The sequence below is a fragment of the Pelophylax lessonae genome (genome assembly GCF_965119305.1).
Source record: "Pelophylax lessonae genome assembly, chromosome: 3".
Classification (NCBI taxonomy): domain Eukaryota; kingdom Metazoa; phylum Chordata; class Amphibia; order Anura; family Ranidae; genus Pelophylax; species Pelophylax lessonae.
Window position 1 is genome coordinate 199,154,616 of NC_138770.1, and position 25,297 is coordinate 199,179,912.

General features: G+C 43.2%; 1 protein-coding gene across 8 annotated transcripts in view; it reads left to right on the plus strand.

Annotated features, from left to right (window-relative positions):
• The window catches only part of SNED1 (sushi, nidogen and EGF like domains 1), a 444,915-nt gene that overhangs the window by 349,454 nt on the left and 70,164 nt on the right, over nucleotides 1–25,297 (plus strand). For 7 of the 8 annotated variants that reach the window (XR_014225094.1, XM_082252243.1, XM_082252240.1 and 4 more), the window contains 2 exons: nucleotides 19,117–19,230; nucleotides 22,764–22,877. Coding sequence is in view for 7 of the 8 variants with exons in the window: in XM_082252243.1 (XP_082108369.1) it covers nucleotides 19,117–19,230; nucleotides 22,764–22,877 (228 nt within the window). In the remaining variant the exon portion in view is untranslated. The remainder of the gene's footprint in view (nucleotides 1–19,116; nucleotides 19,231–22,763; nucleotides 22,878–25,297) is intronic. The other variant, XM_082252245.1, reaches the window with a different exon arrangement.

Sequence of the window (25,297 nt, forward strand, 5' to 3'; positions counted from 1 at the left end):
AAGTAGTCTGAGGAAGGAGCGTTGTGCGCATGCTCCGAAACGCGTTACGTCATCATAGGTGGACAAGCGGCTCACCGCTGTTCCTGGACTGATCCTGCTCCCCCATTGGACTCTATCGAGGCGGCGTCATCTCCCGGCTGCTGGTCCGGCTGTGAGGAAGAGAGCGCCATGCCACGGGGTTGAGGAATTAACAGGAGAAGCCCATACATTACTCTCATGTAAGTGTGCTATGTTTTTAGTATAATAAATCGTGGTTGCATTACTGAGTGGCACCTGTCCTTTCTTGTTACATATGGCTGAGCTCTCTAAGAACCCTCGGGTGCAAGCCATCCGGTCCCGGTGATTTATTTATGTTAAGGTTCTCTAGTTTAGTTCTAAGTTTATCCTCTGTTAGCCATGGCGGTACTTCCTGAAGTGTATTTTTTAGTTTATCATTGCAAGCTGGGTTAGTGTAGCCCCCCAATTCTTTTGTGAAGACTGAAGAGAAGAAATTATTTAACACTTTTGCCTTCTCTCTGTCCTCTGTGGCCAGATTTCCTTAGTCGTCTTTTATGGGGCCAATGTGTTCTGGCCTCGCTTTCTTACTGTTTATATACTTAAAGAATTTCTTGGGTTTTTTTTACTCTCTTCTGCTATATGTCTCTCGTGTTCTATTTTTTTTTCAATTTATATCTTTATTTGTATTTTTATACATACAATTCAAAACCAGACAAGCATTAAAACACCTAAACCTAAAAAAAAAAAAAAAAAAGGGACAACAACAAACTCATAATATAGTATTTAAGTAACTGTATACACCACCTTATACTACATATTTCTCATTTGTGGGCTGGGGATCATCAAACATGCGACTGAATCAGACCGAGTCCGCTGGTACCAGCCCCTCGGACTCCTGTCGGGAAGAATTGACTTCTATATAATGAATCCACGGCCTCCATCGAGTCTTAGGCTCCATGTACACGGAACGTTGTTAAAAGTCCCTTTGAATGCTGGAATTTTTAGGACGTTTGAAACGTCCGTTCAGTCGCGTTTGTACCCGCGTTTAGCAGGCGTTTAGCGGCGTTTGCATTTAGAAGCGTTCCTAGAGGTCAAAAAAATTATTCCCCTTTAAAATGGAAAAACGCGAACGCTAAACGCGGGTCATCGCGTTTGGACGTGTTCGGACGCGTTCAGACACGTTCGGACGCGTTTGTGCGTTTGAAACGCCGGGAAACACACGTTCGAACGCAAATAATTGCGTTCTAAAAACAGTCCCTGAACGCAACTGCCTGCAAATGACTGTAAACGACCTGGTGTACATGGACAGATAAGATAAAATGTAGATGGGTTCAGGGGCTTCTGAAAAAAACGCCCAACTGCTCCTAAACGGCCATTTCCAGCGTCCCGTGTACATGGAGCCTTAACCTGATCTTCCGAATTTCTCAACGCGGCTGATAATTCTTCCATTTTAAGAATCTCATTGACTTTCGAAAGCCACAGCTCGAATGGTGGCGTAATTGCCTGCTTCCACAAACTAGGTATGCACGCCTTTGCCGCATTGAGAAATCGCAAAGTTAATGACTTCCTGTAACTCCTCTCTGAACTTTTTGTTAAGTGTAGCAAACAAAGTGCAGGATCATCTTGTATTTCAACATTAGTTATGATTTTAATAACTGACGCTACTTTTGCCCAGAATGGGCGTACCTGAATGCACTCCCAAAAGATATGCAGCATCGTTCCTTCCTCCAATCCACAGCGCCAACACTTTTCGAAATAGTCACCTCCATTCTATGTAGCACTTCTGGAACTCTGTACCATCTGGACAGAATTTTGTACCCTGTTTCCTGGATCTTACTGTTTATCGAGGATTGGTGTACTAATCTAAAATTTTTTTTAACTTGTTCTCTAGTCCACGTAACTTTTAATTCCTGCTCCCATTTTCGCACAAATGATAATTGCTGTTCTTCCAGCTCCTCTGATAGTTGAGCATAAAACACCGAGATCAAATGACCGGTAGAATTTCCTGTTCTACAAATGCTCTCAAACTGAGTCAAATCTCGCGGTACATAGCCTTTTTGCTGGACTGACCTGATGAAGTGGTACAGCTGGTAGGCGCTAAAATAGTCCAAAGATAGGCCTGGCCACGCCATAATCTCCTCAGGAGAAGGTATGGGGCCATTTTGCCAAACATCACATATACGCGTCCTACCAGTCTGTGCCAACTTGCTAATTCTGGCATTTATGCAGCCCGGAGGGAAGTCCGGGTTACCTAATAAAGGTATCATTGGCGACGGACATGGGGCTACTTTCCACTGTGACTGTATTCTTCTAGTTTCTTTTAAAGTTGCACCCACTGTTGGGTGTTTGAAAATAGCCTCTTTTGATTCAAACACCGACCAAGGTGCTGGGGGGGTCAGCTGTCCTGTTTCTCCAATCTCCAATTCTACCCAACGCTTAGATGTTCGATTGCAATGCCAGTCTGTTACCCTTACCATATGTATAGCCCTATAGTATCTAAGGATATCTGGCAGCCCAATACCTCCTCTTGCTTTAGGCAAAAACAATGTCTGCATCCTTATTCGAGGGGATTTATTTGCCCATATAAATGTACGAAATAAGCCCTTAATTAGTTGAAAGAATATTATTGGAACCGCAATCGGAATTGCCTGCATAATGTATAAAATCCGGGGTAACACTTTCATCTTAAGTACGCTACATCTGCCGAACCAAGTTAATGCTAAGGACTGCCATGCTCGGAGATCTGCCTTAATCTTTCCTACTAGGGGAAGATAATTATTTCTGTAAAGTTCTAAGGGATCAGCCGTTACCTTTACCCCTAAGTAATCCAATGTGTCTGTGGCCCACTGGAACGGGAACGATATTCGTAAAAGTCTCTCTTCTTGGGTAGTTAAAGATATATTGAGTGCCGCTGATTTTGATAAGTTTATCTTATAATTTGAAAGAGTACTGTAAGTTTGCAGGGCCTCTAATATATTGGGAAGGGAGAGAGCTGGGTTAATGGCGAAAAACAAAAGGTCGTCCGCAAAAGCGGCCACCTTGTGCTGTTCGCCCCCAGCTTGCACTCCCATTATATCCGGTGAGCCACGTATCCAACACAGTAGGGGTTCTAAGCATAGAATAAATATTAGCGGGGACAGTGGACATCCCTGACGTGTACCATTGGAGATTGAAAAATAATCCGACCTCCAATCATTTACTCGCACAGCTGCTGTCGGGGGCCGTATATAGTGCCAGAATATATTGTCGCATTTGTGGGCCTAATCCAATGTATGACAGGGTGGCTCGGATAAAATCCCATGCCACCCTGTCAAACGCCTTTTCTGCGTCGGACGCCAGGAGAACTAGTTTTTTCTGTGTTGTACGTGCCAAATGAATCAGATTTATTGCTCGTATTGTGTTGTCCCGGGCCTCCCGGGACGGCACAAATCCCACTTGATCAAAATGCACCAATTTCGTCATGTGTGGTAGGAGACGGTTTGCCAATATTCTAGAATACAGCTTAGTATCTATGTTTATCAGAGATATTGGACGATAATTACTACATAACAGGGGATCTTTCCCCTCTTTATGTATAAGGGTAATATGAGCCCTGAGGGAATCCAAAGGGAACATTGCTCCACCTCCCGCTACATTAAAGTGTATCAATAAGGGCTTCTTTAAGCGCTCCCAAAACTTCTGATAATAGGCTAAGGTAAAGCCATCTGGGCCAGGTGCTTTATGCCGTTTAGTCTGTGCGAGTGCAGCAGATAGTTCTTCCTCCGAAATCTCGCCTTCCAGGGCAAGTGACTGTTCCTCAGTTAATGTATGCATACCCGATTCTCGCGAATATTTATCTATTTGTTTGCTTTTTTTAACGGGTGATTTTTTCCCCCCTATTTCCGGGAGGTTATATAAGGATTGGAAAAAAGAGCAGAACTCGTCTGCTATATCTTCCGATGTAAATACCTCACCCCCTTTTATATCCCGAATACGGGTAATCTGGGTTCGTCTTTTCGGACCCCTAAGTGTCCGGGCCAACACCGCCCCTGGTTTGTTTGAATACTCGTAGAAGTGCCTTTTCATCCACATCATGCTACGTATTGTCTTTTGGAAAAGAATACAATTCAATTCCTCTCTTGCTTGCTTAAGGGGGATCAAAAGGGCCTCTGCGAGTGTTCTCTTATGTTGCTTACTCAACTGTTCTATCTTAGCCAGATGCTCCTTTATTTTCGCTTCCCGTTCTCTTTTGCGCTGTGTACCCAGCCGGATAAGCACCCCCCGTATTACACACTTGTGTGCTTCCCATATAACTGAGGGTGAGAGAGAGTCCAATGCATTTTCAATGAAATAATTATTTAAAGCCTCGTCTATCACTACCTCTGCTTCTGGGGATTGTAGCATAGACTCATTTATTCGCCATGACATCGGTCTAGGTATCCTGGATTCCCAATCTATAATCACATACGCTGGAGCATGATCCGATATTGAAAAATCTTCTATGTCTGAAGCAATCACCAATGGCAAATCAGATTGTGTCACAAGAATTCTGTCTATCCTACTGTAGGCACCGTGGATTGGAGAATAGTACGTATAATTTCTCTCTCCTGGGTGCATTAATCTCCACGGATCAATCAAACCCAGGAGGGAAATTTCTCGCTGCAACTTTCTTAATCGTGTAAATGGAATGCATGAGCTTTTCTTAGAAGTGTCTATCAATGGTTCCGGGGCATAGTTAAAATCGCCTCCCATTACAAGATGACCCTCCCGGAAGTCCATTACAATTGGAATCAGTTTCTGTAAAAATCCTAAATGGTCAGAGTTAGGAAAATACACATTCAAGAGGGTTATATCTACTTGTCCTATACTCCCTTTAACCAGCAGGTATCTACCCAACGGATCCGCCAGTTCTTCTTTTAATACCCATGTCAAGAAATTAGAAATTAAGATACTAACCCCCTTTGATTTGTGTATAGGCGAAGCGGCATGGTAAGACCAAGGAAAGTCCCTATTACAGAACTTCGGTACTGCATCTCTACGGAAGTATGTCTCCTGTATAAATGCTATATGCGTAGCATCCCTCTTTAAGTCTCCCATAAGACGCCTTCGTTTCTGTGGGATAGAAAGCCCTCTGACATTATAGGTTGTAATCTTACACCCTGATATCGCCTTCCGTATTATTTCTCTTCCAGCCGCCATCTTTAATGATCCCCAGCCTCACACACCATCAGCAAAAACAAAAACACCTAATAAAAAAAAAAAAAAAAAAAGGGAAAGAAAACAAAACAAAAACCAAAAAACCCACCCCCCCCCCCACACCCCCTCTGAAGGTTCAACTGAACCAGCGCACCCAGGCGCTTACTAATTAGAGAAGTGTGGTTATCAAGGAGCCGTGAGAAACACAATGTATTTGAATGAACCTCCTACCAAAATGCACAAACAGACAAAAGTTTCAAAAACCACTATACAAAAATAGGAGGCTCCTAGAAAAGGAGACGTGATCCGGTGGATGGCAGCCCCCTTTTTTTTTTCCTTTTCCCCCGTATCCCATTCACCTTCATATCCTTGATCTATCCACGTACTACCTATCACCCTCTCTCCCCTACCCCCCCAGTACACTCCCCTTCCCCCTCTCCTGCCCCACCACCTTCCTCCTTCCCCTCATCTAACCCTTAACTCGAAATTAACCCTCAATATTGAGTGGACTCTTAGTTTTAAGATCCCCCAATCCAACATATGCCGCATCTACTCATCTACTAAAGTAAAAAATTGGGAATGGAGGGGGGATATTCAGCTTCAGTAGGGTATTAATAAATGAGGAGAAGAGAAAAGAAAAAAAAAATGAGGGGTCTTCTCCCTCATCCTCTATATCCCCGCTCAAAAAAGAAAAAAAAAAAAAAAAAACACCCCTTCACCATTTTCCCTCTCATTACCCTTTCCCCTCACTCCCTTAGAGGTGGGGGTAGGGGTACACTTCCAGCCCTAGCCTAGACCATAGACCCCTGCCTACTCTTGTGTCCCCTGCTTCTAGAATATTTGTTCTAAGGCTGAGGGCTCCAATCCCTCGCAAAGAAGCAAAACAACAGATACAAAAAAAAAAAAAAAAATTTAAAAAGGCTTCCCTTCACCCCCATGACCCATTACCCCATACTCCCTTAGGCTCTTTTTTTTTTTTTGCAAAAAAAGGGGGGGGGGGAAAGAAAAACCCCCCTCCAAAGTGAAAACACACACCTCTTCCCACATAATCAAACGTGATATATCTGTGCCTTCATTTACATGTCCATTAAAGAGTAAGGACATACCCAAAAAATAATTTAAGAAACCCAACCGGGTTATAGTTGTGCACATTTTATGCTTATTCGCACTAATACACTTCTAAAAAAAAAGAAGAAACACACATAAGACACCCAAAATGTACTAGGGTGAACACAAAAACTCAAAAAAACCCCCCAAAAACTCAAAAAAAAACCCCAAAAAAAAAAATAAAAAAAAATAAAACCCAAAACAAAACAAAAAACACCTCATTGTGCTTAAGAGGGCGTCAGTGGGGGACGGGAGAAAACGAAAAAAGGAAACAAAAAAAAAGAAGTGGGGAGAGACTGGCTATGACCTTAGGTTTTTCTGTCCATAGATATGTCCATTGTACCTATGTTTATACTTCCTGGTCCTGCCATTGGGTATCCCCCATAATTATCTTCTTAGGGTTTCTCCTACGCCGTATGGGTTGATTCAGATTGTAATTCCCTGGGCTCTGAATTCCCATGTTTCCAAGAATGTCCAGCCAATCACTCACAGGGAAAGGAGCACACCCAAGGAAAGTAAAGAGATCAGGGAGTTGATCCGGCCATTTCAATATAAATAGATTCCCGTTTTTTTCACCACTTTCAAATGGAACGGATGGCCCCAATAGTAAGTTGCCCCCTCATTCCGTACAGCCTCTAACAGAGGTTTAATTGAAGCCCTCATCCTAAGAGTATTGCTTGAGAGGTCAGGCAGTAATTTTATCTGGGTTCCCTCAAAATCAATCATCCCCTTAGACCAAGCTTTCCTCATTATGTCCTCTTTGAGTGAATACAAATGGATCCTAATCAAGACATCTGATGTTAATTCCATCTCGGGCCTTCGGGGTGCTTTAACCCTATGCACTCTATCAATTTCAATTTTATCCGTACCTGGTCTCTCCAATAAACCATTCAAAATACCGACTACTGCTGTCTTAAGCTCTGGACCCCTTATGGCTTCTGGTAGTCCCCGCAGCCGTATGTTATTCCTACGACTGCGGTTCTCATTATCGTCCTGCTGTAATTGTAATAAAATTACTTGTTTTTGTAGAAACAACTGTGTATCTTCCAGATCAGATATTCTAACATCATCATTAGATTGCACTGTCTCCACTCTTGCCACCCTGGCCTCTGTCTGATCTATTTTTTGTTTAATGCAGTTAATTTCTAATTTGATATCACTCACGATTAACGTAGCCATGTCTTGGATGTCCTGTTTCGTCGGTATCTGTTTTAGGAAGTCTTTCCACTCTGTTGCCGATGGTGGTTGGGGCTGCAGGAGCTGATGCTGGGTCCCATTTGCCAAGACCATCATTTGTTCCTGTGGAATCTCTGTAACGGGACTATCTCTCGGGGGTACAACTTCCACTGTAGCCTGAGCAGTCATACTTTTATTCACTTTCTTCTGTATAGTCGGACCGGTGGCTGTCGGACGCATCTGTGCTGTCTTAACACCCACGATATTTCTTGGGACAGCGGTGCGTCTTAAAAAATAGGATGAAATGTCAGATTTTTTCACTATAGTTGTCTGCTGTTCAGGACTTCCTACTGCAGACATAAACGCGGAGGGAGAAGCAGACCTTCACTCCCACTGTCCTGGTGGATTCCCCCACCTGACTCTCTGCGCTCCCGTGCCCCGCACACTCTCTCTTATTTGCGGGTATACACTCTGTCCTAGACCACAGCGGAAGAGATCCTTCGTGCCTGCTGTATGTAGCAGCGCAGCCGCCTCCCGGAGCGCCTGTGTCCCCGAGCCTCACAGTCACTCACTCCTGCTCATGGCCGTCCACTGCAGATATGTCTGACGGGGGGGGGGGGGGAGAGAGCCGATACACCCGCTGAGAGGCTAACTCATCCACCGATCTCACGGAGCTCCTGCCTCACGCAGCCTCACGGCGCCATTGAGCAGCCCTCGTGTTCTATTTTAACCGCCTTGATTTCGCCTTTACATTTCTTATTACACTCTTTGAATGCTGCCAATGACCCCTCAGCCTTGTTTTTTTTGGTAAGGCCTTTTCTTTAGTATTAATATGCATTTTTATGTTGGCGTTTAGCCACCCAGGGTTTAGTTTTGCTCTTTTAAATTTATTTCCCTTTGGAATGCACTGGCCAATCCCTTTGTTTAGTATGCTCTTGAAGTATTCCCATTTTTCCTCCGTGTTCTTTGTTCTCAGGGTTCTATCCCATTTGATATTTTCTAGCAAAGAGCGCAGTTTTAGGAAATTGGCTCTTTTGAAATTCAATGTCCTTATATTACCCTTGTGTTTCCTATTGCTATGATTAATACTGAAACTAATTGTCCTATGGTCACTGTTTCCTAGGTTGCCCCGTATTTCTATATCCGTGAGCAGGTCTGTATTGTTGGTAATCAGTAGGTCAAGTACCACATTGTTTCTTGTCAGTGCGTTCACCATCTGACCCATAAAATTGTCCTGCAAAACATTTAGGAACTGCTGAGCCTTGGCTGAATGCTGAATGCGCAGTTCCTTCTGCCCAGTCTATATCTGGATAATTAAAGTCCCCCATTATAATGACATTTCCCACCCTTACTGCCAATCCAATCTGTGAAAGGAGGTCCGCCACCCCTCCTCCATCTGGTTGGGGGGCCTATAGCATACGCCCAATATTACCTTCCCCATAGTGTCCTCCCTTTGAAGTCCTTCCCATAGGGATTCTGCCTCGTCCATAGCTCCATTATTAATATCATCCCTCATATTTTCCTGTACACTGTTCCTAATATACAGACATACCCCTCCCCCTTTTTTACCTTCTCTATCTCTGCGATAAAGGGAATACCCCTGAATGGTCGCCATACAATCATGAGAGTTGTCGAACCAAGTCTCTGTAATCCCCACAAAATCTAAGTCCTCCTCATACATCAGCAGCTCCAGCTCTCCCATATTGTTGGCCAGGCTTCTGGCATTGGTATACAAACCTCATCATTTTGACCAGATGCATACCATATCCTCATTTGATGTTGTTTTTAGGCTGCTCTTGTGATTTTTCCCCATACCCACCTTGGATTTAGGCACTCTGAACACCCTACCGCTAATGTCCCCATTTGTGCCCTCTGGATCTTGCTCCCAGCTGGCAAATTCTACATCTGTACCCCCCCCCCTCACCTAGTTTAAAAGCCCCTCTAACCTTTTGGCCATCCTCTCACCCAGTACGGTTGTACCCTCCCCATTTAGATGCAATTCGTCCCTACTAAAGAGCCGTGGCCGACTGAGAAGTCGGCCCAGTTCTCCAGGAACCCAAAACCCTCCTTACTACACCAGCTCCTCAGCCACTTGTTAACTTCCCTAATCTCCCGCTGCCTCTCTGGTGTGGCACGAGGTACAAGTAGTATTCCTGAAAATACTACCTTGGATGTCCTAGTCCTCAACTTAGCTCCTAAGTCCCTGAAATCGTTTAGGATGCTCCATCTCCCTCTGCCTATGTCACTGGTACCCATGTGGTACCATGACAGCTGGGCCTTCCCCAGCCTCACCCAGTAATCTGTCCACCTGATCCGTGATGTGCCGAACCCGAGCGCCCAGTAAACAACAGACAGTTTGGCGCTAACAGTCTTTGTGACAGATTGCCCTGTCTGTCCGTGATGTGTACCTACAGTTCCCCTTATGTCCAGAGCTCTGCAACCTCAGTGGGCTTCAGGTTGCTGGTGCCAGTGTTAGCTCTGGTGTTCTCCTATGGCATTCCTAATGTGGGATATTTAGCCGATCGTCTGTGGAGGAAACAGTTGCTACAGGCTCAACAAGTCTCTGACTGTACAAATGATTGAACACTCCGGTACAAGACTGAATCTTCAGAAATCAAAGTTAGAGTTAGTCAATTGTCTACAGACAGTTTAAACCAGAATTATTTTTTAGTAAGAAGTGTATGTCCTTGTCCTTCAGTCCAGGAGTTGCCCATCTCTCAGGTGTTACATGAGAGTCCTAGTTTTGTGGGTGACCCTCTTGGTGGCAGCCCCTTTTCTCCATTCTCTCCCCAGACTGTCTCAACACTACACTCTGTTGTTGTGGATCAAGTTGGTTATCCCTCTAAGCAGATTAAGTTGTTTCGCCCCTAAAGACCAGGTAGTCTCTGTCCTGGTGGATCCGTCTTCCAACTTAGGGAAGTCCTTGTTCCTACTTTCTAGAAGATCCTCTCATCTGAGAATTCTCATCTCTTGGTTTACATCCTGGAGTTTTTAGGGACTGTAATTTCTTCTCCATCATTGGATTATCTCCTAAGAGGGCCACCTGATCTGAATCCAGTATTACCACACCATGGCACTATTGTGCTTCAACCATTGAGTAGTAACAGGCAATCCCACCATGAAAAGACAAGTAGTTGGGATCCAGACCTGGGCAGTACTTTACATTTTAGTCTTACTCATTATGCTCATCTCAGGTGTGGACAACTAGTGGACAGGCCTCCTCAACTGCTTACAGCTGGAAATAGGAGAGCTGTCCATACACCTAAGTGCATTTGGAGAGTCCTTGATATCTTGGTTCAATTGCTTGCTGAGCAGGTTTGTCACTAGGTGCAGGAATTCTCTACTGGTTACAGTATTTGCTCTGTAGACTCTGTGGGATCCCCTTTCTTCCTGTAATGCTTCTTCATTATCTGCTTTGCAGATCTTAGGTGGAGGGCTTTCTGATGATCTTCCTTGCTCTTGAATAATCCAGGCGAATGTACTTTGCCAACCTGGTGAGTTTACTGACTATTGCTCCTTTGACTCTTACAAATTGGTGGACTATAGGAGTCCGGAGCATGTCTAAGTCTGTCAAAATTCATAAAGCTTTTGAAAAAAGGATAATGCACCAGGGTCTATTATAGGACTTCACCCCAAGGGTGTCTTTCTTTCATTCTTGTAGAGAGAATGGGGCTTGAGTTCAACTCAGGTCTAGTCCTTTATTTTCTTGCTTAGATTTTGACCCTGTTTCTTCTTCTTGTATAGGAAGTTCCTATGTTTCTTCCCCAGGTTTTCCCTTGTGATGTGGGATCAAATTTTGGTTCTCTGTGTGTTCTCGGGAACTGCTGTTTGGATGCCTTGCAGGTAACTCTTCTCTATTTCACATTCAATGGGTTCTTCCCCAGTATTCATCACCACTGCCAGCTGAGTGTCTAACCTATCAGGCTCTCTGGTGGGGAACCCAATTTACCTTTGGGCTTCTGATGAGATCAGGTGAGTTAAGGCCTAGGCCCTTCTGACTTTTGGGAGTTTTTTTTTCTGATCTTATCCACTACTAGAACATTGTCCTTTGGTCCCTCTGTCCATCTCCACTTCTTTGAGAGGAGCTTTCTGCCATTTTCTTCTATCAAGTAGATGCTGCAACCGCATATGAGGCCAGTTTCAAGCGTTGGCAGTCCCTAATTTTTCTCTTGTTAGGCATGTTGACTATTGTTTGCTGTACTGCCTTCCCCTTTTTTGGATTGCTTTTTGGTTATCACCTGAAGGTCCCTCAATGGATGAGAATGAAAATAGGATTTTGCAATCTTACATTACGTGACACAGGCAAAGAATCTTAGACCATGGGTTTTGCAGCTGCCTTAAGGTGCTGTGTTTCATCCATAGGTGGGACCCTGTCCCCATAGACCCTATAGGGGTATGCCCACCAGGAGGGAAAAGATCAGGATGGGACTTAGTTCTTAACAACCACTCTCCATTGCAGAGAGACCGCAAGACTGCTACTGCCCTATCTGGCATCCCAGGGTGCTATTGCTTTGGTTCCTAAGGGTTTACTTATAGGGTCACAGCCAGCAGCGGTAGCAGCAAATATGCTTCTAAGCTTTTGAATCTGTCTTGGTCTCTGGACCAGGGCTGCCATTACACCTGCACAGCCTCCTTTTCATGATGACTAAAATGTAGATCTGCAGAACAGTGCAAAAATGCTTAAAGGATAAGTCCAGTCAAAACCTAACTAACGTTAAACCTGCTCTGTGCCACATTCTAAGACTATTCTATCTAACCCTGTAAAGCAAAAATCACTGTCCTTACCTTTTCTACACCCGATCCGGTCCAGTCCCACGCTGAGCTGTCAGCGGCGGCTTCAACGTGGAGGCAGGTGCAGAAGAGGCACTCGACAATGGATGCCCTATAGTAAGTCTATGGGTGACGTCACTTACCAGGCATTTCACAGCTGTTGTCGGTCTTCTCCTGCACAGATCTTCTGTCGCTGGAGACCGGATTGGGTGTAGAAAAGTTAAGTACAATTATTTTTGCTTTACAGGGTTAAATAGAATAGTCTTAGAATGTAGCAAAGTGCAGGTTTAGCGTTCGTTTTGACTGGACTTATCCTTTATTGCAAACGCTTTAAATAGAGGACATACTGATGAATCCTTTGACAGAGTACCTTTTTGCCCCAACAAAAGAAATGTAAGCCTAAGCCTGGAAAACCTCTGAGTATAAGAAGAATTTATTTTGTTTCTCTCAGACCTCTAAGTCCAGTTCTTTTTTTTTTTTTTTTACACCCAGAATTGGATTTATTGTGAAAAAAAAAAAAAATTGGCATAGTAAAGTTCAGTTTACATAACCGTTCAGCACATCTAGAGAGGTAATGTGTGACAAACATTGTACAATAAGTAAATCATACGAATCTAGGAAATGTGTACAATACAAACCCATACCATTAACACAATAACGGGCAGGGGGGCTGGGCCCCCCAGCATGGGACACTACACACCTAAGGACAAAGCAGCCAAGAACCCACACAGGGATCCCTCACTGCTCTTCCCAGGGCTGCCAAACCTTATCATACTTCCCTGGGAATCCTCTACTAATGTACGTTAGCTTGTACATGGGTAGTACTGCATCAATGGAGGATTCCCATGAGGCCAATGTGGGGGGGGAATCCATCTATACAGAATTTATTTTATTTAATTTTTTTTTTTTTGGCATAGTACAATAAAAGCGCAAGTAGTGTTTTTGTACAACAAGGCTTCTGCTCATCATCTTGGATACCCAACAGTGCTAGCTCAGGGGACAATGGCAGGGTTAACTGAAGATGGGTATTAATACAATCAAATACTTGCTCCCAAAACCATGCCACCTTGGCACCCACAACATATGGTAGTATGTGCCGTCAGTAGAATGACATTTTGGGGAACGCTGTGGGTAAATTTCTTGTAGCCTTTGAGGTGTGTAATAAATTCTATGCAAAAACTTTGTTTGAGTTAACCTGTCACCATTAGTATGCTCAAAACACTCTTCCCAAGTATCTCTATACAGGGCTGGGATTTTCTTACTCCACTGTTCCCACAACCTGTCAATTTTGGGAGAATCAACAATGAGAATAGCTAAAGGGAAGATAGGGGATTTACCAGGGTCTCCTGCACCAGGAGCTCCTCTATTGGGTCTGCCTTCAGGATAGGAGCAAATTTGGCTCTCACAGCATGACACAGTTGATAGTATCTGAATAACATCCACCTAGGTGATGTGTATCTGCCAGTCAGGTCATGGTAGGGCAAATTGGGCTCTCACAGCATGACACAGTTGATAGTATCTGAATAGCATCCACCTAGGTAATCTGTATCTGGCAGTCAGGTCACGGTAGGGCAACACCACTCCAGCTGGCATAATATCCTTTAGCGTTTTAAACCCAAAGCGAGCCTATAGTTGGGGATCTGGAATCGTCCTAAAATGAGGCAGACATGGGTTACCCCACAACGGGTGGAACGGGGACCACTGATTAGGTTGAAGGAATCATTTCCTAGCTGTGATCCAAACTCTCAACGTTGCCCTCGTTGGACAAGGCAGCGAGGCATAGGCTTAGGGGCCCCTAAAGACTAGGTTTCCAAGCTCCGTCAGGGATCCCAGAATGGCCGATTGTAAGCAGACCACTGCGTTGGCCCTGGATTGTTCGAACCACCATATAACGGTGACTAATGTAGCCATCCAGTAGTAGACTTGTAAATTAGGCAGTGCTAATCCGCCAAAACGCAACGGGAGCTGCAAGGTCAACTTTGCTAGGCGAGGAGGGGATCCTCTCCAAAGCAAGGAACCAAGGCATGTTTCTATCTCCCTAAAAAACTAAGTACCCAAGTCGGGCTTTTACGAAAGACATAGTTACATTTAGGGAGATATATAATTTTGAAAATGTTTATGTAGCCCAGGAGGTTCAGCTGTAGATTGGCCCATTTAGCCTGCAATTGTAGAAGTAGTAGATGGAAATTCAGTTGATAAAAGCAACACAAATCACGAGTGATCCCGATGCCCAAATATTTAAATTTATCTACCCACCACAGAGGTCCTAGCCTGAGGGTCCAGAGAAAACATAACAGATTTGGACCAAATAATGCGTACCCCAGAGAACTGTCCATATGCATCAAATACCCCGAGAGATGCCCGCAGAGAGGAGTTCGCATCATGAAGGTACAGCCGAGTGTCATCCGCATAAAGCAAAATTTTCTCCTCTAAAGACCCGATCCGTTGGCCCTCGATGCACAGATAGTTCTGAACTAAAATTGCCAAAGGCTCCAAGGCCAAAGCAAAAAGACTAGGGGAAAGGGGACAACCCTGTTGGGTCCCCCTCTACAATGGAAAAATATCAGAAAGCCTATCAGTAGTACGAATCCTAGCCCTAGGAGATCTGTAAAGCAAACTCAACTATTGTAAGAACTTAGGCCCAAATCCAAACCTCCGCAAGACCTCCCAAAGGTACTCCCATTCCACATAGTCAAAAGCTTTTTTAACATCCAATGAAGCAATGACTCTTATACCTCAGTTGGAATGGGACGCATCCATGTTGAGGAAAAGGCGGCGATTAATAATGTCTGTACCTTTAAAGCCCAGGCATGAATCCAGTCTGGTCAACATGAATTAGATCTCCCATCACCTTAGAAAGGCGAATAGCAAGAATTTTAGCCAGTATTTTAGCGTCAGCATTAATTAACGAGATTGGCCTATAAGAGGCACAATCCTCTGGACCCTTGCCTGGTTTGGGAACCAGCACTATAAGCACTTTAGACATCGAGTCCAGTAGGAAGTCCAATGAGTAAGACTGGGTAAGAAGGGATTTGAGCCTAGGCGCCAACAGTTCCTGATATAGGGTGTAGAATTTAGCAGGAATTCCATCTGTTCCTGGAGCCTTCCCAGATTGTAAGCAGCCCATTGCCGTCTGCACCTCTTCTAAAGAAATGTCACGATCTAGTTCATTTTTCATCTCCAAATCTAGAGTTGGAAAAGAGATCTGGTCCAGGTAGGCACATAGGTCAGCCATATTATACAAGACTCTAGAGGAATAGAGCGCTTGATAATATTGCAGAAATCGGTCAATAATATCCTCTGGGTTCGGCAACAGATCCCCAGTCACTCCCTTAATCCGGCCAATATGTGCAACAGCGCTTTGCCCTTTAGCCAGTCAGGCCAGAAGTTTACCATTTTTGTCTCCTGGGCCATAGATAATGATATCATACATTTTTTAGTCTGTTCCACCCGGAGTAGGGATACCCTCCACTTGGACTGCTGCCAGATCACGTAATTATCCTGTGTCGGTTGTTCTACATAAGCTGCTTCTGCCACTCTCACCTCCTTCTCCAACCGTACCAGAGATTACCTCTTTGCTGCGACTATACGGGAAGTATATTCACCTGGAGCCAAGTTTTAAATATATCCCATACCACTAGGGGACTAGCAGATTCTTCATTACTCAATCAAAAATTACAAAGAGCCTCAGGAAGGGATTTCTGGACCAACTGGTCCATAATCCAGTATCTGGACAGCCTCCATAGTCCCTGACCTACCGTAGCTGACATTTGTATAGAGATAGACAATGGGGCATGATCTGATACCCCCCTGGACAGGATCTCAGCAGAGACCACCCTCTGCAAAATGGCAGGGGAGGCAAACGGGTCCGAAAAATAGGGTCCGATAGGTAGCGGAGTGGCAGGTAAATTCCCTGTCAGAAGGATGGAAATGCCGCCAAACATCTGTCAGGGAAAAAGAGGATGCCCAGTGTGAGATGCCAGGTGACCAGGAACCAGAGGAGTGAAGTTTTTCCAGATCCGGAGAAGGCACCATATTGAAGTCCCCCCACAAGCAATACATTATCAGTAGTAGTATACTGTGCGATTGTATTCATCAATAAGTATAAAAGTTCAACATCAGCTGGAGGAGGCAAGTAGAGACCAACTATGATATAGAGGGTATCGGCTATCGAGATGTGGAGTAGGACATATCTGCCTCCAGGGTCTTCTTTACCTCCAGGAGCTAAAACGCTAAGGACATATGTATTAACACACTGAGCCACCTGGCATTATTGGAGTATGGAACATGATAATGTGCACCCACCCAAGCTTTTTTTAAGACTCAGAACCATGGACCCCATCAGGTGAGTTGCTTGTAGGATGCAAATGTGTGGGTGCACTCTACGAAGAAATGAAAACACCAGGGAGCGCTTCAGTGCAGAGTTGAGGCCCCAGACGTTCCACGAGATCACCGAAAACTTAGCCATCTCTTGGAAGAAGAGAGAGAAATAAAGGATTCACGCGGAAGGTCCAGGTACCGAACTCCGAGCAAAGCAGAGAACAAGGAAAAAAATAAACAGAATATAAACCAATCCAGGAAAAACGATCCCAACGTAAGTCAGCAAGGGCCAACCCTTCCCCCCCCCCCTCCCCGCACCATCCAGGAACACAGGAAGCGCTTAAATCCTATAACTAGCCCCAAAGGAGCTCAAACTCCGAACACAGGGGAAACTTGAGCTTCTTACCCACCTTTGATCGCCCGTAGGATTTGGAAAGCATCCAGAGGCACCAGCCGGCTGCACAGAGGTAGGTAGGTCCGGGAAAGGAGAGAAGTCAGATCGCTCCCCAGCAGAGCTCCAGAAAGCACATCTGCTCAGTCCGCCATCTTGACCACGCCCCCTAGGACTCAATTCTATCACAAAACTTAGATTCTAAAATCTTTCAGGCCTATGATCAAGTCCTCCTCATAAGGAGTGGACACTCCCACTTCTTAAAGTGCGTCAACGGCTGTTAGCCTTTGCGACCTCCTGGTCTGAAAGCATCTTGGACATGACTGAGGGACATGGTGTCCATGGGCTACAAGTTAAAGCTTCAAGTAATTCATTTGGTTTCAGAAAAATAATGGTTTCAAAGTTTTTACTCAAACCTTTTCACCATTCCTAAAACAAAAGGGCACATTCTGGATGTAAAAAGATTTTTTTTTTTTTTTTTCAATTCAAAAATGATGCATAGAATCCCCCAGGTCAGTCATTAATTTCCTCCATCCAAGAGATGGCCTCTGTGGATTTTAAAAATGCTTACTTTTTTGTCCCCATCTACCCAGCACAACAGTGCTATCTGTGATTTGCTGTTTGATGCTCTTCCTGTTCTGTCTACTGTACTTTGAGTATTTGCCAAGGTTTCACACGAAAGTTGCCCTGGTGCTTGCTCTGCTACACTCACTGTGTGTTCCTATTGTAGGATACCTGGATGACTGCCTGCTGAGAGAGTTCAATGCTGGTGACCTCCTTCAAATGCATCTCTGTATGCTCAGTTCCACTCCAGGCTATAGCACTTTAGTATTCTGGCGTAGTGTAAAATAAGTGCAGGCTCTGGATTTGCCAATTTGCCTAACACCTAGGACAAAATTGTCTCTCTGTCTCTTGGTCTTATTTAAGCTATAATCTTAGGAAAAAGGTTCCATCCATTCCTTTCAAGGATCACACCAATAGAATAGTAAGTGCCTTTTGGGCTTTTCTGAATCAGGCCTCTGCTTCCCAGATTTGCAAGGTTGCCACCTGGTCTTCTTTAGGCCCTCTCTGCCATGTTGAGACATAAGGTCCTTCAAACAGCTCCTTGAACTGCAGGTTGACGCCAGTTTTCACCTCCTGTTTTGTGGGCTGGATAGCAGGTTGTTTGCTATGTTCCCTATTCCCCAGTTAAACTGCTTTGGGATGTCACAGTTGTCTCCACATTTCTTCTGACCCTGTGTCCTCTAAAGTATAACTGAAGACAAAACTTGTTTTTTTTTTTTTTTTTTTTCATTTTGTACCCATGTCAGGTTTTTTGCCATCTGTGTCCCATTGTGGAGATTTCATTCACTTCCTGTCCCATAGCCGAAACTGGAAGAGAAAGGAAATCCCTCCAAAGTAAGGGAAATCCCTGGTAGTCACCAGGGTTAACAAAATTGGTGTCCCTTTTGGAAGATTTACCCTTTATTCCCGTTTGGGTGACCACTCCAAATTTAAGAATTTTCTTTAATTTTCAGTGATAATGGCCATCAGGACAAAAAAGAGAGGATAAATCAGGACAAAAAAGAGAGGATAAATCTTTCTAACAGGGACACAGACAGAAATAAAAACCTGGCATGTGTTCTAATCCCTTTCTCTGTCCTTCCCGCTCTATCCAAATTTTGCCTTTAGTTATAGGTTTCAGGTTTGCCTTTAGTTATACTTCAATGAGCAATTAAAAAAAAAGGTTATCTAACATATGGTGACATATTTTTAGTTCAGGTTCCACTGCTTCATGATGCACTCTTCATGATGCACTCTTATTGCTGCTTTTTGAAAAAATGGAGCATGATAGAAGTGGGAGGGGTTATTCTTGGCTCACTAACGGCTTTTTTATAGTGTTTAATTCTGTAGGTAGCAGTAAAACTAAGTTATCTCAGAATTCCCCCTGATCTTATGTACCTTATTAAATTCCAAGAATGGATTTTATGGTAAGTCAAAAGTCCTGTTTTTCTCTAACAACACAAAAAAAAAATATTCAGCTTCCACTAAACAAAGCCCTATGTCTGGTTATATACATGCAAGAATATTAAACTCCAGGTTTCTTTGGGGCAGGGACTGATGTAAACCAGTTCTGAATTTACAATTAGGTACTGTAGAATGTGTTGGTGCTAATGACTCCCATTTATGTTGAATTGCAGAGATGAATGAGTGCCTCTCTGAACCATGTAAAAATGGAGGCAGCTGCCAGGATTTAGCCGGGGGATTCTTGTGTACGTGTCCTGAGGGCTACATTGGGACACAATGTGAGACTGGTAAGGATGTGTATGATAGATTTTCCATATAACATATGGACATGGGATTCTCTCATTCTTTGTGCATTCAGATATGAGTGAAATACGGTAGGTTTCAACTTGTGTACCAGATCATGTTATAATATAAATCACACTCACTGTTCTTTTGAGGTATACAATGTAATAATAAATTGAACTGAGTGTATAAAACAGAATGAAAGTATAGATTAATTAAGGTATAGAATGTAATGGAAGAGTGTATTTGTTAGTATGTCCATATTCTGCACATAGAGGAAAAAAATGGAACAAAGCACACCTTTTTTTTATAAAATAGAAGAAGCTCTCACGCTTAATATGAAATAAACCTCCGTGTAAATGTGATCACGTCAATACTTACACAAACCATATGTGTTGCAGCTTAACAATTGAAACCAATATCCTACAGTGAAACTATATTCCAACTAGCCATGCATTACACCCAAAACAAATATGAGTGAATAATCATTAAATCAAATAACAATAAATATTAACAATAAATGAATGGGGATCAAATAAAATCGTGCACAAAATTAATTAATTGCCAACAAATAGTCCACATTCAATCCACTGTGATCAAGGATAATAGTAGTAATAATTGGTGATCAGGTCACCGCAAAGTCCACCACCTCTGTGATTCAAATCACCTCAGCTAGGCAACTCACTCCATAGTAGTGCCCCCCATCTTCATGGTTACTGCTAAATGCACAGTATAGAAGAACGTTGCAATTATGGGGAATCCTCCTCAGTTTGCTCATTCAGGTCAGCCCCTCCTCTCCCATATGTATATACAAAAGAAAGTAGAGCCCCACTAGTGCAATACGGTATAAACTATTTATTTGTAGATATAAACCCAATATGATTGCACTTACAAAAACATTAAAAAATTGTGCATAGGGAGCCCCCTTAGACAAAGTCGGATGTGACGAAACACGTCAGGGCGTGGCTACAGGGCACACCGGAAGTAGTGAGCGGTGGTGTTTCCCGAAGGTCTGGCGGACCATCGTGGAGGTGGTGAGGACCAAGGGAGAACCCCAGATCCCTTGTTTCTTAAAATATGCACAATGTTTTTGTAAGTGCAATCATATTGGCTTTATATCAACAATAAATAGTTTATTCCGTATTGCACTAGTGGGGCTCTCTCTTCTTTTGTATATACATATGGGAGAGGAGGAGCTGACCTGAATGAGCAAACTGAGGAGGATTTCCTTAATTGCAACATTGTTCTATACTGCGCATTTAGCCTTAACCCTGAAGATGGTGGGCACTACTATGGAGTGAGTTGCCTAGCTGAGGGGAGTGGAATCACAGAGATGGTGGACTTTGCGGTGACCCATTACTCAGCAAGGAACTATTATTATCACCTGATCACCAATTATTACTATTATCCTTGATCACAGTGGATTGAATGTGGACTATTTTTTGGCACTTAATTAATTTTGTGCACGATTTTATTTGATTCCCATTAATTTATTGTTAATATTTATTGTTATTTGATTTAATGATTATTCACTCATATATGTTTTGTGTGTAATGCACGGCTAGTTGGAATATAGTTACACTTTTTTTATAATACAGTATATACTATTCTGTCTAATTATTGTGTATACCTGTATGTTTTTGTGTACTTGTAGCTTTTCTTTTCTGTTTTTTTCCACTGTGCTTTTGGTATACACTGTATAGTTATGACAAGAACAGTAACCATTTCCTTTTTGTTTGTTTAAGACTACATTCATACTAGCTTACACAGTAAAAATCAAGCTCTTCACTATGCAGGCTAGTGCAGCGTTGGCTCCAGCAGGCTTTTTAATATCTTTAGAACATGTGCCGTAGCGGTGACCTGCAGTTATCAAGTGTGGAAAATGCAGGTCACCACCCATAGTTTAAACAAGCCCCAAAGGAGAGCTATACCTAAAAGAATATAAACATAAAAATAAGCAGTCAGAAAGCACTGCAGAAATACTGTTCTGTTGTGATGAAAAAATCCTGGGACTAGGAAAGCAAAGAAATGTTTCGTAAAGAAATATGTTATCCTTCCAGAAGGGTTTTACTAAAATCCTGTTTGTCTGGACTGTAGTTCTGATATTTTGGGAATAGGCCTTTTTTAAAGCTTTAGTTTGTCGCTGGTCCTAAAACTTTTTTTTAAAGGCTGCTACAAATTAATAAATGACAACATCAATTAGATTTGGCGCCGACAGTAATAAAAAAAAAACAAAAAAAAAAAACAACCCTCCAAAGCTGCAGAGGAATATCCATGGGGGGAGAGAAACAGCAAACAACATAGAAAAGTTCCCACTCAAGCGCTTAGGACATGTCGTTGCTCATGGTGGCTCAATAAAACAATCATCTACCAGCTTGCATAGAAATAAAAATCATTTATTAGAAGAGTGTTATGTTAAAAACCAAAGTCATTTGTATAAAAATGAACTGGATTAAATCCTTCCAGTAAACCAGGAAAGGCCAAACATAAGCCTTTAGGGCTAAAAGATTTTATGTAGCCTTGAATATCAGTTTCACTTCATCTCTAAAAAAAAACCCATGGCTGAGGGAGCCTACCTGCCTCCAGATTAAGATGTAATGACAATCATGTGGCTGGTGGAACAGTGTACTGGGGCTGTCTACCGTGGTGTCTGCTCTCTGGAGGTATGGGGGCTCCTGCGAGACAGCTTGTGGCACCGATGATGTCTCGATCCAGGGTGATAGCAAGTAGGATGTAAACATTCGGGTACAGCCACTGGAAGGACGGCTGATCTGACGTCTATAACCTCACACGGAACCTGCTGACAGGGAGCAGACCGAGGGCTGGAAACCAAGACACCTGGCACCAGGGGTGATGTCACCGGCCGTGCAGTGGCCCACGGCTTGTTGGCTGTGCTGGGTGAAGGAAGGATTCCTCAGGTATGCCTGTTGGCAATCACCATGATAACACGTTTCGCTCTCTGAGGCCTTATCGAGTCACTGTGTTTTAATAAATTATTTTTATTGTTCCTATGCAAGCTGGCTGATGATTTTTTAATTGAGCCACCATGAGCAGCAACATGTCCTAAGCGCTTTATTGGTTACTTTCCTATGTTGTATACAGATTAATAAAGGCTAGTGCAAAGCAGAAAAAAAAAATGTTCTATATTTTTTTGCTACGTTTATTATTGTTATGCATAATAATGAGGGGAAAGCAATATCCGCAAATATTTATGTATCATGAAAAGCGGACCTGTAAAAATATGCCTGTTTTAGGAAATGTTAGATCCTGTATATTGGAAATGACACACAGAGAGGGAACTTCTGTTCAGCTAGCTGTCCAAACACATGGGACTTTTCTGCCTACAAAGAGAGAAGCATCTGAGTTTTTATAACCACAATTTTTTAAGCTGCATAGTGGCACTCATGCTTAAGAAACTAAACAATAACTTTTATGTATAGATAAGGGCAGATACAAAATCATATAGGAAATAAAATAAGTTCACTTTTAAACCTGGAGACACAGATGTTTAAAGACAATTTATTTTTGTTTTTATCAGAGCTGGATGGTTGTGACTCCTCTCCGTGCCAGAATGGGGGCATCTGCGAGAATCTAGCAGGCTCGTACCTGTGTGTGTGTCCTAGGGGATACTACGGCTATCACTGTCAGACAGGTGAGGGTGTCTGTGCTGTGTCAATATAATGTCCTATTGCCCAGTACTAATTAGTATTATTATTATACAGCAGGGGTGTCAAACTCAATTTCATTGCGGGCCACATCAGCATTATGGTTGCCCTCAACGGGACGGTTATATCTGTAAGATTAGATGTCCAGAGCACCCCACGCCCCTTTACACCCTTACATGAGATGTCAAGAGCCCCCTACCATCAGAATTCAAGGGTCACCCACCCTTACATCATAATGCACCCCCTTACCTTGTGCTTCTGCCAGGAAATAGATGCAGGTGGATCTGGGAAGAAAGTACAGGGTCTGGAGGAGGGCTGGAATCTGCTTCCAGAGTCTGCTTAATGCTGAAACCAGGGGAGGCAGAGACAAGGTGGTGTTGCAGCTGCACAGAGAGGTATAGGAGGAGTTCTGCCCTCCTCTCTGCTGCAGACTACTGAGAAGGGGGAGTGGGTAAAGACAAGCCTTTCTGCAGCTGCACAGAGAAGTGCTGGATCTGGCAAAAGAGTTCTGTCCTCTCTGCTCTGCTGCCAACTACTGAGACAAGATGGGGGCAGAGACAAGGGGGGGGGGGTGCTGAAGCTGCAAGAGAGGTGCGAGGGCCACATGAAATGGCCCAGGGGGGGGGCTGCATTCAGCCCGCGGGCCTTGTGTTTGATACCTGTGTTATACAGGATTTATAGCGCCAACATTTTACAACATGAGAGCAGACAGTACAATTATAATACAATTTAATACAGGAGAAATCAGAGGGCCCTGCTTGGTAGAGCTTACAATCTAGGAGGAAGGGTCAACTGTTCAACTGAACAAAATGTTATAGCTGTAGGGAAAGGGCTAAAGGAGAAAATAAAGGATAGAAGGATAAAAGTACAGTTATTAAGTAGAATCAGGATAGGGTTGTCTGAAGATAAGGGTTTTCAAGGATCGTCTAAAAGTGAACAGAGTAGGAGATAGTCGGACAGATTGAGGTAGGGAGTTCCATAGGATGGGAGAGGCTCTGGAAAAGTCCTGGAAGCGAGTATGGGAGAAGGTAACAAGAGAGCTAGAGAGCAAGAAGTCGTGGAAGGTAGACTAGATGTTCAAGGAGTTTGGATAAACTAGTGTACATTCTAATTTCCTTCATTCTTATACCTCTTGATTTATGGTATGAAAACACACAAAAACATACATACAAAACAAGTGGACTAAGCAACAAGATAAATATAAGCAGCAAATTAGTCATTGCATTTACATCAGATATCAATACATGGATACAAATACAACTAGACCCTTGAAGCGGCTATATCACCAAGGACCTCCAAGTTTGGATAAAGCATTGTTATTGTGCTACTTGCTACTGCAAAAATGTTCTGGTTATACTCAGACTTAGTCGATAATAAAATGCATCTCACTGCTGGCTTGTCTTGTACCTTAATGTTTTGTCAACATTGATTCAGCAAGGATGCAGATTCCATTACGGCTCCATTCACACTTGTTCGACTTGTCATGCAACTTTGGACATCAAAGTTGCATGACAAGTCGTTCTCCATGTTTTCCAAGGATACCAATTCAAATATGCGCGACTTAAAGTTGCAGTAACTTCAGAGTAGTTCGTGCACTACTTTGGTCCGATTTTCATGCAACTTGAGGGCCATAGACTTCAACGTAAACCCTCAGAAGTTGCATGAAAGTTGTACCTAAATGTTATACAATGCAACTTGTGTGTTACAATTGTCTATTATCACTGGTCAAAGCCAAAGTTGTATCCAAGTTGTACCCATCCAAAGTTGCATCAAAGTTGCATTCCAAAGTTGGTGCAACTTTGAAGTCATACAAGTGTGAACAGTGGCTTACTGACTTTTAGATGAGTGCACAATTTATTGGCTGCATATTAGTGAAATCCTAGTTATCATAGTTATGTTCACTATATTGTCAAAAGTATTGGGACGCCTGCTTTTACACACTCATGAACTTTAATGGCATCCCAGCCTTAGTCCGTAGGTTTCAATATTGAGTTGGCCCACCCTTTGCAGCTATATCAGCTTCAACTGTTCTGGGAAGGCTGTCCTAAAGATGTAGGAGTTTGTCTATGGGAATGTTTGACTTTTTCTTCCAAAAGTGCATTTGTAAGGGGTCCATATAGTGAACATGGTGTTGAGTTATTAAATTTAAGGTCATCACAGAGGACAAGGGGGCACTCTTTACGTCTAGAGGAAATGAGATTTCGTATCCAAATACAGAAAGGTTTCTTCACGGTAAGAGCTGTGAAAATGTGGAAAAGACTCCCTCCAGAGGTAGTTCTGGCCAGCTCACTAGATCGCTTTAAAAAAAAAAAAAGCCTGGATTCTTTCCTAGGTGTAAATAATATAACTGGGTACCAATAGTTATAGGTAAAGTTGATCAAGGGAATATCTGATTGCCGCTCGAGGG